The sequence below is a fragment of the Phoenix dactylifera genome, chromosome 15 (assembly GCF_051530095.1).
Source record: "Phoenix dactylifera cultivar Ajwa chromosome 15, Ajwa_hap1_PhDact_Kaust_v1.1, whole genome shotgun sequence".
Lineage (NCBI taxonomy): Eukaryota > Viridiplantae > Streptophyta > Magnoliopsida > Arecales > Arecaceae > Phoenix > Phoenix dactylifera.
The window spans coordinates 18,536,575-18,552,690 of NC_143204.1; the positions used below are offsets into that span (position 1 = coordinate 18,536,575).

Genomic DNA, 16,116 nt, shown 5'->3' on the forward strand with positions numbered 1-16,116 from the left:
CATTGCAGCTGCCTGTGTCCGCGTATCTTTCTCTATGCGGTCCCAATTACCGCATAAGAAATTTTATGCACTGAAGATCAAGACTTTATATCTGCATAAAACGTATATCCATAGGTAGACCCGTATAATATATCTATGCGTGCGAACCAATCCTGGTTCACGGCGTCCGCGTGTCTTTCTCTATGCGGCATTTCTTCTGCATAAGAATTGTATGCGCGGATAGTTCGCACTAAGTCAAATCCGCATAATAGTGCTATGCGCACAATCCATTCCTGGCGCCACTTGCCTCATCCTGTTTCTATACGGGTATTTTGTTCCGCATAATAATAATTTTATATAAAGAAATCGTGGACTATGTGTCTGCATGAAGCCGTCCTATGTGGATTTTTATATATAAAAAAAATAAATCGGGGATGAAAGAGGATGCTGCGACCACGAAGGTGGTAGCACGGTTGGAACGGGCTAAGTTTTCACCGAAATGCGCGGGCGTCGATTAAAATGCAGTGATCGGATATTTTCTGTCTGGTTTGTTCGGTGGAGTCGCCATCTGATTCGTCGGTACTTAGGTGGTACTGGTATAACGTCCTCACATGTGGGGCAACACACGGATGGGGAGGGTATGAGTAAAACTTGTCTACCCACATCGAAGTAGGAAGGTGGCTCAGTAGGAGTTGCTACGCTGGTGAGTTTTCCTCTTCCTCCTCTTTCCTTGTTTTTAGAAAAGAAGAAGAAGAAAAGAGGGAGGAATAAGGAGGATGCTGCGTAGGTCCCGAGAGCGTTGGTCTTGTGACTTTAGGATGCCCGCCCACTGAAATCAACGGACAAAACACACCCATCGGGCGGTGGGCGGCCGTTACCTTGGTTGCCGGCGTCCACGGCGAGTGGGGAGAGCCGGATAGGACCAGAGAGAGGAACACCGCCGATGGGGCAGGTGATAGCCGGAGTTGGCGGAGGGCCAGCAATCGGAGGGAGGAGCTCAGGATGTTGGGAATGAGGTCGACTCTCATGGGGAACGCTTCTTGCTCGGTTGGTTCATAAACCTTGGATCCGTCCTCCAAGGTGATTTGTTGGAGTCCCATCTTTTTGCTCATCAAGCTATTAGGCTAAATTAGGTTGTCAAGAAAGAATGAGAAAGGTGAAAGAAAGATAAAAAAGTGAAAGGTAAGAGGTGCTGACTTGAATTTCGATCTCATACGCATTACACTTTACCATGACAAAAGGCCATGGAAAGTTTGTGGCACTCAGAGCTGGTTTTTTCAGTCACAAAATAAATTCCATGAAGGAATAGCATTTAGACAATTCTCTCCAACCTAGCATAGCTCAAAGAGAGTATTTTCCTTGCAGGGTTGAGATTCTTTTGCCTTCCCGATAAACGCACATTCAACTAGGAGCCAAAGTCATTCTAGGAGCCAAAGTCAGGTGATTTGCTGTAAACACAACTAATTAAGATATAATTGGTTATTCATAATAAATTTTTATTTTATTTGTCCAATTGCCCTCAAATTTGTAGTTCTGGCAGTTGAAATTTTTTCAGTTTCCTATTTTATAAGATTCAAATTTTTAAATAGAATATTAATTCTTTTTTTTTATAAACGATTGAAAAGTTTTAAAATTTGAGTTTAATAGTTCTACAACAGATGAATAAATGCAAGTACTTTTATATTTATAGATGTCCTGCTCATTCAAGCCAAGTTGGGCTTTAAGAATGGTAGGCTAGTGACCACAAGCGTGCGCTTGGTTTGGGTCGGCCGACTGTGCCATACACATGGTTTGCTGTGGCATGCGCAATGCTTACATGCCTGAATGGTAGGCATATTTTGCCATATGCCTGCTCCAATCTAAATTTAAAATTTGATTTATATCAACTTCGATTTCAAATTGGAATTTGAAATTTGAAAAGCAGAAGAAATGGATGCTAGTACTATGAGCCTGAGGAGAAAGCCCCCATCGGCCTGAGAGAAATTGGAATTTGAGTTTTGGTTAGTCACATGGCTTTGGATGTTATCAGCATCTTAATTACTGCAGATATCATGCAGGTGCCAAATCCACACGGGACTTCGGACTGGGATCAAATCCAACAACTCCACGTGAAGCATATTAATGCTTGATATGTTCCTTCAACCAGACTGCTTGTCTTGTCTTGGTCGATCTTCCCTTCAGCAAACGGCATCACCCGTCAGAAGATGGCGTAGTGTGGGGTTCAGCAAGCAGGCTGGCTCTCTGTATGGTTGGAAACAATAATTGCAAGACTTCCTGACAAGCTCATCCATCGCAAAGGCCACTCTATTTCCATTATCTTCTCCTGGTTTTCCTCAAGCCATCATGGCAGCATCATTCGTGCTTCCTTTCCTCGTTCTTCTCATAGCCTGCTCTTCCCTCTCCGTTAGTATCGATTTTATCTACAATGATTTCAAATCAGCCACCAATCTGAGCTTAGATGGCTCTGCTCGCAACATATCCGATGGCGTGCTTCAGCTTACAAATGACACTTACAAAGTGACGGGCCATGCCTTCTTCTCCTCACCAATTCAAATGCTGCTCAACACACGCTCCATGAGACCGACTACAATCTCCTTCAGCACCACCTTCGTCTTCGACATCATCACTGTTGGGAACGGAGGCGGCCATGGCTTGGCCTTCGCCGTGGCCCCTACAAAGGCTCTCGAAGGCAGCTGTTGCCAGTACCTTGGCCTCCTCAATAAGAGTAGCAATGGAAATTCTTCCAACCATGTCTTTGCGGTGGAGTTTGACACCGTTCAGGGTTCTGATCTGTTCAAGGACATCGATGACAACCACGTTGGTGTCGATATAAACAGCCTTGTTTCCAATGTTTCGAAAACTGCCTCGTACTACACTAATAATTCCAAGATGGTGGATTTTGAACTGGAGAGTGGGCGGCCAATTCAGGCCTGGATAGACTACGATGGTGTTGCAAAAATTCTGAATGTGACCATTTCTCCCGTCTCTGTAGGCAAGCCAAGCCGACCTCTCATATCATACGCCATCGATCTGTCTTCAATTCTTAAGGAGTACATGTATGTTGGTTTCTCTGCATCGACGGGGAAGCTCTCGAGTTCTCATTACATCTTGGGATGGAGCTTTCGGACCAATGGAGTGGCGCGCTCCCTTGATGTATCTCACCTACCCCTTCCTCCACAACCAGCGAAATCTTCGTCGACTTCCAAAGCCTTTGGAATCAAAATTGGGGGCATATCTTCTCTTGCTACCCTTCTCTTGGTGGCGGTTGCATTCTCTGTTTCCTGGCAGTCATGGCAGAGGGCAAAGCTTGCAGAGACTCTTGAGGACTGGGAATTAGATTATCCTCATAGGTTCCCATATAAGGACCTTTACAAGGCAACCAAAGGATTCAAAGAGACAGAGCTCCTCGGGTCGGGTGGCTTCGGCCTTGTGTACAAGGGAACCCTACCACGCACTGGAGAAGAAGTTGCAGTCAAGAAGATCTCTAGTAATTCCAGGCAAGGTATGAGAGAATTCGTAGCAGAGGTGGCGTGCTTGGGCCGCATGAGGCACAAGAACTTGGTGCAGCTCCAAGGATGGTGCAAGCGAAACGAAGACCTCCTTCTGGTCTATGAGTTCATGCCCAATGGCAGCCTTGACACCTTCCTCTTCGAAAGTGAGAAGTGTAGGGTGTTGAGTTGGGATCAACGGTTTAAGATCCTCAAGGGAATTGCTTTGGGAGTCGTCTACCTACACGAAGAATGGGAGCAAGTGGTTGTCCACAGAGACATCAAGTCTAGCAATGTTCTATTGGATGCTGAAATGAATGGAAGGTTGGGCGACTTCGGTCTTGCTAGATTGTACGAGCGTGGCAAGAATTCTCACACGACGCTTGTCGTTGGAACCTTAGGATACATTGCACCAGAACTGGCGGTCACCGGCAAACCCATGGCCAGTTCGGATGTCTTTGCTTATGGTATATTGCTTTTAGAGGTGGCGTGCGGTCGGAGGCCAATCGAGCCCACTGCTCAACCGGAACAGCTACTTCTGATGGCCTGGGTGAGGGGGTGCAAAATGCGAGGCCAGCTATTGGAGGTCGTGGATCCCAAGCTTGGGGAGTCCTATGTGAGGGAGGAAGTTGAGCTGGTACTTAAGCTAGGACTGGTTTGTTCTCAGTCCATTCCAGAGGTCAGGCCTACCATGAGGCAGGTGATCCAATATCTCAACGGGGATGACAGTCTCGCAGATAATATGGCCCTTGCGTTCTCAGAAACTGATTCTTTGGCATCACGCTTCTCATACCCTTCATCCTTTGATATGATGTCTTCCAGCTCCCTCAGCGGAGTTAGGCAGATGTGAGAGGGTTTCATGACCAGTATGTACAAAGGCTTTCATGGGTGCTTTGGACTTCTTGTTAGTTTATGGCGTGCATATATTCTTCTGTTGCAGGCTGGATAAGGGGTCTCTTAGAAAGAACGGGAGGCTAGAGGAACCGGGGCGGATGCTGGAGCCGGTACGGCATAGCCAACTTTACTCTTGCCATGCCGTACCTCTACTTAGCTTTTCGCGTATCTTTTCTTTTTTTCTTTTTAGTAGTAATAATGTTTTTTTTTTCATTTTTAATATCACCATAAGCATACATGGTATCTTGTCCCCAGGTGACCCTTCTACTCCTGGGAACAAGTGGATTGGACTGAGCATGTTCTAGTAATTTGAATACCTCATAAATCATAATTACGGTCGGAATAAACTCATGGTATATAAGGTAATGGCATTAATTTTCTTTTATTAGCTGTTTTTTTCATTTTAAATATCATCATAAGCACATACAGAATATCTTATCGCAACTAATCACCCAGCTACTCTGTGTGTGAGTAGAAGGATTGCACTGGGCTTCATCTAATAATTTGGATGCTTCATAAAATTGTAATTACGATGGAAATATACTCTTGATATATAAGATAATAGTATTTATTTTTGCCAAGTAGTAATAGATTTTTTTATTTTTCATTTTTAATGTCACGATAAGCATAAATATCATATCTTATCCCAACTAATCACCCACCTACTTGTATGAATAGTTAGATTGGATAGAGTTTCTTTTAATAATTTAAATACTTCATAAAAATCATGTCACGATTGGAATAGACTTTTGGTATATAAGGTGATGCATTAATGCCTTAAGAATTTGTACTGACTCCCAAAATTAGATGTTCTTATGTAAGGACATGAAACCTTACCTAAAAAGGTTAACTGAATGGTGTTATTAGGATTTCTTGACTCTATATAAGTATCCAAAATCTTCTTGGCATATAACTGATATTGGACTAAATATATACTGGCAAGAAAATATTATTTGAATTCTTTGATCTTGTATAAGTATCTAAGATTTTTCTAACACATAACTGATGTGTAACTAAACAAGCCGGTACAGGTCTTTATAACTTAATACTTCGATTCAACATAATATGCATCAGAGGTCATTTTAGATATTTTTCTTATATTTAGCTAATGAAGGGTTGGTATTTCAGTCATTTTCCGGCTTTATTAACCCTTATTATTGGTGGCAATTTTTTTGGAGACATCTAACCACCTATTTTGGCTTGGTTAAAAGTCACTCTAGACATTTATCACCTTGTGCAAAATCCGGTATCCTCTAAAATTCTCTCTCACGTTAGAGTTATATGAAATTGCCGTTTTCACCCCCCCCCCCCCCCCCCCCCCCCCCCCCCCCCCCCCCGCCCCAAAAAAAAAAAAAAAAAAAACTAGAATAGGTTTAGGTCCAAGGTCATATATCCAAAAGAAAAATAAGATTTTTATTATAGTATTAGTTACAAAACTATTCAACTATATCGGGAAATATAGAAGATAAAATTTCAATGCTTTTGCATTGAGCAGTGATGTACATATAGGTTGTAGATGTGTCAACTGAACAACAGACTGGGAGTGATTCAAGGACTGGGAGTGATTCAGGGACTGATCACATTCTTTGGAGATATATATGAATAACTCAGCACATGCAGAAATATCGGATGAGGGGTTTGAAGGTTAAAGGTTATCCGATATTCCTGTTAGGAGGAAGGAGATGGAGATGGTGGTGTTTAGGACGCTCTTTGGGTAAAGGAAAGATAGGAGATTAAGAGCCGATCAAGGTGAAGTTTCATCTCTCCCTGCTTCCTGTTTGATTCCCCCTCTCCCATTATTCCTCCTCTATTATGTTACTTCTAGTGGTGCTAGGCTCCCCAACAGCCCTATCTTTGCACCCATTTCATGTAAATGAAATGTGCAGTGGTTTTTCGATGGGTTCTTAAAAAGAAGAAGAAAGAAAAAAAAAGACAAAGCATGGCCTTTACAATTAAAATTACAAATAATCATTTACAATTAATATGTTATCTTGCTAGATTTTCTTCTCTGCTATCTTTGTGGCTTCCTTTAGTACGACCACTGAAACAACAAGCACAGAAATAATAACTATTGTAACATAAGCAATGAAGGAGCATTTATGAAGTCCTTCCTTGAAGCCGAAGACTATTATCCCATCTTTTGCTAATTATCTGCTTTTTCCTTCGTCTTCAAGCTTGCAGAAATCCTATACATTCAGATTGATACCAACTGGCTTTGTTCAGTGTTCTTCCACCTTGGCTTGCTGTTGTCAAGACAAATGAATCTATACCTCAAACACAAATCTTTAGATTCAGATTCAGTAGTAAATCAAAATTATAGGTGTTTCAAATATAAAATAATAGCACCTTATAAATAATTTTTAAAATCAGTGAGACATAACTAGCTTATATTTGGTAAACATCTCTTGGAGCATTAACTACAAAAATGATTGTATCATATTTCGAACAAATTCAATAATATTTTTAAGTTTATTGGACCTAATATCAAATTATATAAATAGCTTTCTTGATGCCAAAAGCTCTTCGTTCAAAAGTCTATTCCAGTTCTTTTTTGTAGCAAGACTTATTGACCATAGTCCAAAGAATTTTGTGAGGAAACAAAAGAAAAGAAGTATGTGCATATATATTAAAGTTTTGTTATAGGAATACCGAATACCCTTAAATATACTCTCTCCCCCTCCCTCCCTCCCTCTCTCTCTCTAACAAGCACTAACAATTTCTTTTGTTATTAGCCTTTTGGTCATCTTTGGAATTTTTGGTGAACTTAAGTCCTTCAAAATACTTATAAGATGAGGCAGAGTTAAGATGATCCTCTTTATACAGAAATTTCATGAGAAAATCATAGTGTAATATTAGAAAGTTTGCAAGATGGACAAATTACGGCCTTTCAAATCTTTTCACAGAGTGTGTATTTCTAGATTTACTTTGCAAGCCTTCTTCTAAATGCATGTAAATGATCCAATATTAAATCCTCTTTCATTCAGTGGCGAAGGTCAAAAAAAAAAAAAGGAATGTTGAAGTATGTAATCTTAAAAGGTTGAAAAATGAAATTTTAGAGCTGAACCTAAATTGGATTTCTAAATTTTCATCTGATTTAAATATCTAACTACAAAGTACTTAATCTATTGCTCAAGCAGGAAATCATACCTTTATACTTGAGAAAGTGAGAAATCAAATCCAAAGATGTTGAAGAACAGGCAATAGTTACATGCTTCTTACTCTTATGCACATACCCATAAGCTACTTTGATAAAGTTGTTATTTTTAAGAAACAAGTTGCTCCATGATCCTGGTATTCCTAATAATGAATCTTGGAGCAGAGCGAATTTCTTTGAATATCTTTTGATGGCATACTTTTGATTTTGAGAAATGAATTTCTAATTACTTAACTTGGAAAAGAAAAAGAAATGCAACTTGGAGAATAAGTTAAAGTTAAATATTCCTATCAGGTGAAACCTAAATTTTTCTTACTAAATTAAAAGGGATTTGTTTTGTAGAATAGTAAAATCATAATTTTGGAATAGTAACAATGAAAGTATTGACATAATAGAACAAATAAATAGGGGCCTTCTGGTACTTCAATAATTATAATATGATATCACACTTTGCTTCATGTTGCTAGTAACATATATGGCATTTGAATATCTTCGTAGAAAGGCAATTTGTTCCCATCGAGAAAAACCATTTCATGATGTCAGCTCTATCAAGTTAATGTGTTTATAGTAGAATGAGGTTTACCCAATTGAATACCTCAGGAGTTCGACAAACGAATTTACACTTAGTTACAATAATATTTTCCCATCTTTTTTCTTGAAAATTAGATTATCTATTCAACACTTCAGCAATTGTACTACCTCATGAATTACTAATATTCTCTAAACTCCAATAGTTTATCAAACAATATAAGCACTTCATACATATGTAAAAAAACAAGATTGTTAATGAAAAATAAAATACTTAAAGTTTTAGATACTGCATACAAATATGACACCTATTAGATGATTATAAGAGTATAATTACATTACAATGCTAAATCAAAGAGTGGACAAATTCATATAAAATATGAATGTAAAAAAGAGTACAGAAAAGGATGAGAGAGAGAGAGAGCGGGGGGTGCGAGAAAAGACTTAACTGTTTCAGAAGCATATCAGGCAACAAAGCAAGTATTAAACTCCTTCAATCTGAGCCAACAATACCAAGTACTAGAGAAGAAACAACGAGCGCCACCACGAATAAAAGGCTGAAAAATCCATGGCCAACTAGATTATGAAATAATATCTTGAATCATAGCTCGAAATGATTTTACTGAATCATGAAACACCAATTATAATGATTGCAAGAAATCATTAAATTAAAAAAGAAACTGCAACATGGATGATTTCATATACATCTACATTGGACACAAATATCAGGCAGCAGAGTCAAATACACGATATACTTTTGTCAATCCTCAATTATGGGATTTGGTGGTGCTTCTAAACAAAGAAAGTGAAGTAGATACAAGAGAGGAAAAAGAAAAGCTCGAAGGACAATCAAATTGTTACCACTTGGGCTATCCAGAGGATCACCACCGGCGTCCCCTTGACTCCGGTAGCCGGCCGAAGAATCCCGAAAAGGCCACAAAAGAGCGAAGGGATTCCATCTGGCTGGGCCACCGTCCTGATCACGCCCTCTGCTCGAACCTTCGCCGCCTCCACGCTGCCCTCGATCATTCCGGCCACCAGGCAGCCGATACCGGCATACCGGGCAGGAGTTGTGAATGTTGAGCCATGGGACGATGCAGTCCGAATGATACACATGGTTGCATGGCATCTCCCGGGCCTCCTCGCCGAGCTCAAATTCCTCCTTGCAAACCGGGCACTGGGAGCTTTCAGTCAAGTGGGCCTCCGTTATGAAAACAGTCGGCAACGCGTCAATGGATGATGCCAGTGCCGGGGGCGGACCCGGCCGGTCATTCTGAGTCAGCTCGTCGATCAGATCATTTAAATTAGGCCCGGTGAAGTAATCACTCGGGCTGACGGTCGGGGGAACGGAGAACTCCGGTTGCGGAGGAGGACGGGGCGGCGGTGCAGGGCGGGGGAGACGGTCGTTGTTGGTTGGACGTTGGAAGATGACCCAAGAACCAAAGAGATTGTCGGCGGCGTCGTCCTCCTCCGGGTCTAGGCGGCGGCGGCGGTCGAGCTCGGAATTGCGGCGGCGGGTGAAAGGGTCGAGGAGAGGGTGGAAAGGGTGGTGGCGGTGGGGGCAGAGGGGGTGGTGGTGCTGGTGGCGGGGTGCGAAGTCGAAGACGAGGTGGGGGCGGGGCAGGTCGATCTCATGGAGGAAGCGGCCGTAGCAGCGGGGGCAGAAGACGTCGGCGATGGGGGAGGAGATGATGCGGACGGCGCGGTTGCATTGGTAGCACCAGTAGAGGCGGCAGGTCCTTCGAGCTGAAGGGTTAAGAGACATTTAATAAAGCTTTTCGGAGAAGGGTTCCAGAAGAAAAGATTTTTCTTCCTTTGCTTGTTCGTTTGGAGAGGGAATTGGAAGGAAAGATTGGAAGCAAGTGAGGTAATAGGGAGCGGTTTATATGTGGTGGCTGGAAGGAAAGGAGGATGGAAGGAATGGGTTGCATGGAAAGAATCGCTTTCTGGGATGCAGAAAGCGATTCTGTGATTTGGGTTGGCTGCTAACTCTGCGTCCGTGACGTAAAGTTGCAAACTTTCTTTCTTGCCGCCAAGGGGAAAGAGCGATGTGGAAGAAATTAGAAAGTAAGTTAGGTTAGTATTTTATAAACATCAAAGTGGAGATTCCTCTGAGATTGTATAATCTTTAACCCATCTTTGGCTGTGAAGAACCTGGATGAAATCTAGAGGCCATGGCAAGGTTGTGCCCTTTAGAAATTTTTGGTTGGATCGGATCCACTGACTTAGCGGACCAGTCCAACCAGAAAGCGACAAGCACAAACAATACATTATGCCGGGAGAAACCAAAAAAAAAAAAAGGAAAATAAAACAATATATGCATGTTTTTGCGTGTTAGTTCATGGATGGATCGGTGGATCTAGTCCAACTAATAATTTTTTTATAAATAGATTTTTAGATCACACCTCTCACCCATAAATAGCATGAATTTATGCAAGCTCGAACTTGGTTTGAGTTTTGCCTTTCCAAGTTATGGCTTGAAAATCACATGGATCAAACTAATTTGTGCCACAATTTTTTTTAGGCTTGAAATTGGCCCATGTTCTTTAAATCTAAGCTCAAGTTTATGTGTGGGTCTATAAGGTGTGCAAGCCAACAAAGAAACCTAGCCATTGGCATATCTAATATTTTTAGCTCTTCTTTCTTTTTCTTCCTTCACCATTATCATCATCTTCTTTTTTCTATATTTTATGTTTGGAAGCTAGTATCTAAGATACCTGATGCGCACAGCAATAAAGAACTCTTTAAACTTGTCAAGCTATAGCCTTGGAGCATTAATAGGGCTGCTGATAGTAGTTATAACAAAATAAGCATTTACAATTTACACATATAAGATCCATGTACCTCCATGCAATTTGGTTGTATATATTTATGCCCATGCTTGAACCCGAACCCAGTTTGTAAACTAAGTTCCATCTCCAGCATCAATTTTCAAGGTGAGATCCATAACATATTTGGTTTCTGATTATAATTTGGTATCTGGTTTGATATATACACTCTAATATTCTGTAAAGGCTCATTTGAGTTATGTCTGGACTTCTTTAGAATTTTCTAATTTTTATCTAGTTATTTTATAATATCAAAAACATAAACAAATATATGAGGAGCTAATATATGTAAGGGAACTGATAGTTCGCCTTTTGACGGACTATCATTTAACATCTAGTCCTTGTTGACCTAGCATTTTATTATTAACTCCTCATTTCTTTAGATATTTTATTTATAACTCTTGGTGAACAGAAGTGTGTATAAAATAGTAATACCTATGTATAGTAGCAGGTATGATTGTGCGTATGCAAGGTCTTAGTACATATCATGGTCTAAATGTTAAGTAAAACTTGACCTAGCATCGATCCTTAAGTTATGGTGAAATAAGAGGCTGTACATTAATTTGGCATTATTCATATTAGAGATTTCTGCATGATATTGAAAATGAACTAGAATCATCTTCAGAAGATCCTACACAACTTCAAGATATCCTATACTATCATGATGAGATAGCATATCTATTGAGGGATTCTCTAATAGATCCTGCACGATTACAAGATATGGAAAAGTTTCCTAGAATATCAAGAAAAGATATAGTGTATTAATTGCAGATTCTGTAATATCATACTGAAAAAAGAATTATTGTACTAGAACTAAATATATTACGTTACAGCAAATTCAGAGGATATTTTTGGAAAACAACCTTCATAGGGATCTTTATAAAATCCCTTGATGAAGATAGACTGGTGCATATCCAGCTGTAGTCAAAGAAAGCTGTGACGCTTAAAGAGAGAGTGAGAAGAAGATGACAACAATAGAAAGATGGTTATTTCGTTACTTGCTCATGATTTTGGCCTTTATAATGTGCTCTTTTGCACATACAGGTAAGAGTATTTGAATCAATAGATAATCTTCCAAATAAGAGAGTATTTTTATTTTTTTTAGTTTTCTATATTCTAATAGCGAGCATAGGAGTGGATGCAAGAAAATCTCTGTAGCTATTTGATTGGCACCCATATCCCTTAGCTATGTCATGCCACTAGATTATGTTGTAGGGCCTTTGTGCTTATAGAGAGAAGTTACGCGCATCACAATGGTACGAAGATAGATTCCATCAAATATCTTCGTATATTTAATATTCAATTTGATTTATTTTCTGTTAAAAAAGTATTGTCTACATTTAGGCAACTCGAAGTACTTTTAAATTTGAAGTAGTCTAGCAAACCCTTGATTCTTTGCTTGATTCATTTGATTGTTGTCCTCAACTACAAAAGTAGTATAAACAAATTTAAAAAAAATGTGGATTTGTACTATGTTATAATTAATAAGAAGGAGAAGGAGAAAACAAGCAATATCAACAATTATTTCCACATACAATTTTTTGTTTACATATCTAATTTAGTAAATTTTATGAATAAAATATAGATAATATGTTCTAATTTTCTCCCACTCTAGATCAATTGATGTCCAACCACCATCCCATCAGTATTTATTTTTTCTTTGCCCTTTATTTTGATTTTCTTTCTTAGAATGTTACTATTTATTCAAGTTTACTAAATTTTTTTATTATCTAATTTGATATTTTCACCATATAACAGGAAGAGCACTTTGTCTGTGTTTTTTTTTACATCTATTGACTATCTAATTTTACTCTTAGAATAAAAGTTGTTTTAGTATTCTTATTGTGTATGTATGGTTGGTCCTCCTCCATATATCTTATAAAGTCATGTGTGATTATAAATCTAAAATAGTTTTTCAAAACCTGATCAATTTTCGACCCCCAAAGTGAGTTCTTGGTTCCATCACTATATTCATCAATTTGATTAACTATCTGTCTCACTTATGCAGTATCGACAAGCATTGAAACGGACCGCAATATTGTAAGTTTACTTATCCACTTTTCGCAGATAACTTAATAACAATTATTAGTAATGGTTTAATACAAACAAAATAAAAACTTTATTTTGTTCATATTATTGACAAACTATGGTATATTTGAATCCACCCCATAATCTCCTTATTCCAAACAAAAGAATTCATTTTCTTCTTTTCTTTAATGGGAAATGCCTAAAAGAAATTACTACTTTTAGTTGAATACAAAAGAAACTGATATGTCGAATAGTTGACTGCTCCTGCAGCCAAGACTCTGGCAGATGGGTCCCGAATAATAAAACCCGTGCCGCCCCTCATACCTCCGTCGAAGACAGATTAATCGAAGTTGACTTTGAGGAAACTCGAATGTGGGGGCTCCCAGGCGAAAAATACCGTACGAGATGCTGCTGAAGCAGAATAAAAATTCCAGATGTCCCACGCTGTCAAGGTCCTTTCGACAAAATAGGAACCCCATCTTATCATTACTTTCCATGGAAAATATTCTCTCTTATGTGCAAATTGGCATATGTACATGTGTTTGGATGCTATGCGGACCAACATCAGACAGAAGGGTCCTTCAGGGAGGCCCAAAACTGACACATAACTGAAGCTAAATGGGATCATCTTGTACTAACTTGGGCGCACCACCCCACATACATCATATTAGCATCATATATCATATGGTTTCTTGTCACCCACTCCGTTCGATTGAATGGCAATGCATGGCCCGTGTGTCATCCACATCGTGTGGACGCACTTCGATCCGAAACTCGACCATCTGAAGGGTTGATGGCTTCTATCTCTGATAAATTAGAGAAAGAGACTGGCGATGCTGCAAAGTAGATAAATCAGATTACTAGTGAAGTTGCAAAGTAGATGGGCCCTCTCCTTTGAATTGAGAAAGTTTATTGTTTGACCATATCAGGTGTGTTGGTTTTGATCGAACATTCTTCTACATTTGCATAGAGGATCCATCCAAAATCGTTGGATCCTTTCACCTAACATAATGATTTTCTTCCATTTAAATGCAAAAGAAGTAATTCTATTCTAAGGAGCAAGATTTTGGTAATAATTTGACAATACGAAAAGGCCTGATCAGGCCAACTTTGTTTTGAGCAGGCCTGGTAAGGCCTGCCATGTTGGATCGGGCTAGGCTCGATTTCACTAGCCTGACCAAACTTTTCCATAACTATGTTATCATAAATCGTAGGTCTTAAATACTATATACAAGAGTTCTAATAATTTCTTTCGAGAGACAATCGAAGCCTTCAAATAATACCTTAAAACATCAGATATCTATTCTGTCCTAAGCTTTAAACATCAACCAATCAACTACTCTCATCAAGCCTTTGCAGCCGTAGGATTTGATTGGAATTATAACAGCTCTCCAAACCAATATTACCACGTCCAGTTAGATTGGTTGGATGTCTTCTACAGACTGAAGGCCGACTCTATTATCTCTGACCTAAGAAAACAAGGAAAAGATCTTATAATTCAAGTGCATGCCTGTGCGCAGCTCTTCCTTCTTACCATTACTCACCTTGCCATTGTCCATTATATGCATAATAAGTAGTTTGCTCGTCTTTCATTCTCACCTTTAGTTCCTTCCAACTTTGCAATCCCATCCGTCCCTTATCTCAACATATATATTTGTTCACCTTCAGTAGCACCCATTGTTAAAGGGGACAAATTCAGTTTAAAATAATCACCACAAAATAGTTTGAAACTAGAGCATATGAAAAGTATACCTTATGCTTCTGCAGTTGGTAGCTTGATGTATGCTCAAGTATGTACTCATCCAGACATTGCATTTGCAATAGGAATGTTAAGAAAATACCAAAGCAATTCAGGGCAGGAACATTGGAAAGCTGCCAATAAAGTGCTGCGGTATTTTTAAGGAACCAAGAACTTAAAGCTTACTTATAGACATACGGATTCCTTGGAGGTTGCGGATATCCAGATTTAGATTTTGCTGGATGTTTGGATATAAGGAAGTCTATAACTGCTTCAGCAATTATAGAAGCAGAATTTGTTGCATGCTATGACGCAACTTCACAGGCTAGCAGGACTAACGGTCCTTGATTTTATATCAAGGCCAATAAAGATCTATTGTGATAATTTGTCTGCAGTTTTCTTCTCTAAGAATAACAAAAGTGGCAGCCGTAATAAGCACATAGATATAAAATATTTGGTTGTGAGAGATAAAATAAGATCTGGAGATGTGTTCATTGAACATATCAATATTGAGCTGATGATTGCTGATCCTATGACTAAAGTATTGCCGGCTAAAGTTTACGCTAATCATGTGGATCATATGGAACTTATTAGCTCATTTAATGTATGATCTTTCCTCTCATTTTTGTATTCATATTTTGTGAATAATGCTTACAGTTTTGGTACATAACTATGGATGTGCACATAAAGTTTATTTTTATCGTGTATAGTATCTTTTGATACATAAAGAAAGGACCTTAAAGGACTATTATTTAGTCATTCGGTAAGATATGGATATATCTTATAAAGTACACATCAATAAATACCTTATATTGTAATACATGGAAGGAAATGTCTTTATAATAAGATATAACTGCTATGATTCATGTAATGGTATTTGTTGATAAAGATTACAAGATTGGATAAGTTTTATTTATGGCCATAATACAGTTTTGTCACCTTTATGTTACGTGGGCCAAATGGGAGAATGTTAGCATGCCTCCTAATTTTAGGAGACTTGATGTGACCCACTTGATCAAGTTTACCCACATCAGGATAAACACAACCTCGTTTAAATGGCGACTTAATCCAATCTGATTACAGGTTATTCAGAGTTTATCTTATCATGTGGTTTCCGTGATGAATGGAAATTAATTAGAGATAAATCTTAAAGATAAGGATCCGAGTCCCTCACCTAGCATTATAAATAGCCTGTGGATCCATCACCTAAGGCACTCAAGTCCTGCATAAGTTAGAAGATCCAGGTCTCCTCTCTCTCATGGGGTCTCTTCTTTCTCTGGTGAGACCACTTCGTACTTGAACAGTGATGGCCGGAGGTTAGTAAATCCATGATTATTTATTATTCCGCTGCGTATGAATGCATGTATGTGATAAGATTTACGTGCATGTGTTCCTGATTTTCTTACATTACTCACCTTGCCATTGTCCATTATATGCATAATAAGTGGTTTGCTCGTCTTTCATACTCACCTCTAGTTC

The 16,116-nt window shown here is 39.1% G+C and overlaps 1 protein-coding gene, 1 long non-coding RNA gene and 1 pseudogene across 6 annotated transcripts; 2 read left to right on the forward strand and 1 right to left on the reverse strand.

The window, feature by feature from the left end:
* Window positions 1–748: 748 nt before the first annotated feature.
* Window positions 749–4,708, forward strand: LOC103712548 (L-type lectin-domain containing receptor kinase S.4 pseudogene; annotated as a pseudogene). 2 transcript variants are annotated; one of them, XR_015973444.1, is made up of 3 exons: window positions 749–1,161; window positions 1,345–1,419; window positions 2,037–4,708. The product of XR_015973444.1 is annotated as an L-type lectin-domain containing receptor kinase S.4 pseudogene, transcript variant X1 (transcript). The 2 variants fall into 2 exon arrangements; XR_015973445.2 differs by lacking the exons at window positions 749–1,161; window positions 1,345–1,419 and having other exon boundaries at window positions 2,214–4,471; window positions 4,617–4,708.
* A 1,322-nt stretch (window positions 4,709–6,030) lies between these two features.
* On the reverse strand, window positions 6,031–10,266 carry LOC103712547 (E3 ubiquitin-protein ligase RZF1-like). 3 transcript variants are annotated; one of them, XR_015973680.2, is made up of 3 exons: window positions 8,905–10,266; window positions 8,493–8,600; window positions 6,031–6,604 (listed from the first exon to the last, which is right to left on the reverse strand). XR_015973680.2 is itself a non-coding variant. In XM_088711814.2 (2 exons), the coding sequence occupies exons 1-2, from the start codon at window positions 9,806–9,808 to the stop codon at window positions 8,563–8,565; spliced, it is 942 nt and encodes a 313-aa protein (XP_088567940.1). In that variant the 5' UTR covers window positions 9,809–10,266; the 3' UTR covers window positions 8,481–8,562. The 3 variants fall into 3 exon arrangements, 1 of the variants encoding a protein (XP_088567940.1); XR_015973679.2 differs by having other exon boundaries at window positions 6,031–6,625; XM_088711814.2 differs by lacking the exon at window positions 6,031–6,604 and having other exon boundaries at window positions 8,481–8,600.
* A 1,561-nt stretch (window positions 10,267–11,827) lies between these two features.
* On the forward strand, window positions 11,828–13,954 carry LOC148699912 (uncharacterized). The gene is made up of 3 exons (XR_015973688.1): window positions 11,828–11,915; window positions 12,880–12,911; window positions 13,154–13,954. It is a non-coding gene; the product is annotated as an uncharacterized LOC148699912 (long non-coding RNA).
* Window positions 13,955–16,116: the final 2,162 nt, after the last annotated feature.

Bases quoted from the DNA above. Each gene is read 5' to 3' on its own strand.
- LOC103712547 (XM_088711814.2), bottom strand. From the start codon at position 9,808: ATGTCTCTTAACCCTTCAGCTCGAAGGACCTGCCGCCTCTACTGGTGC. The intron at 8,601-8,904 runs GTAACAATTTGA...TGGATTTTTCAG, and splicing joins TCCTCTGGATAGCCCAAGTG to CCTTTTATTCGTGGTGGCGC.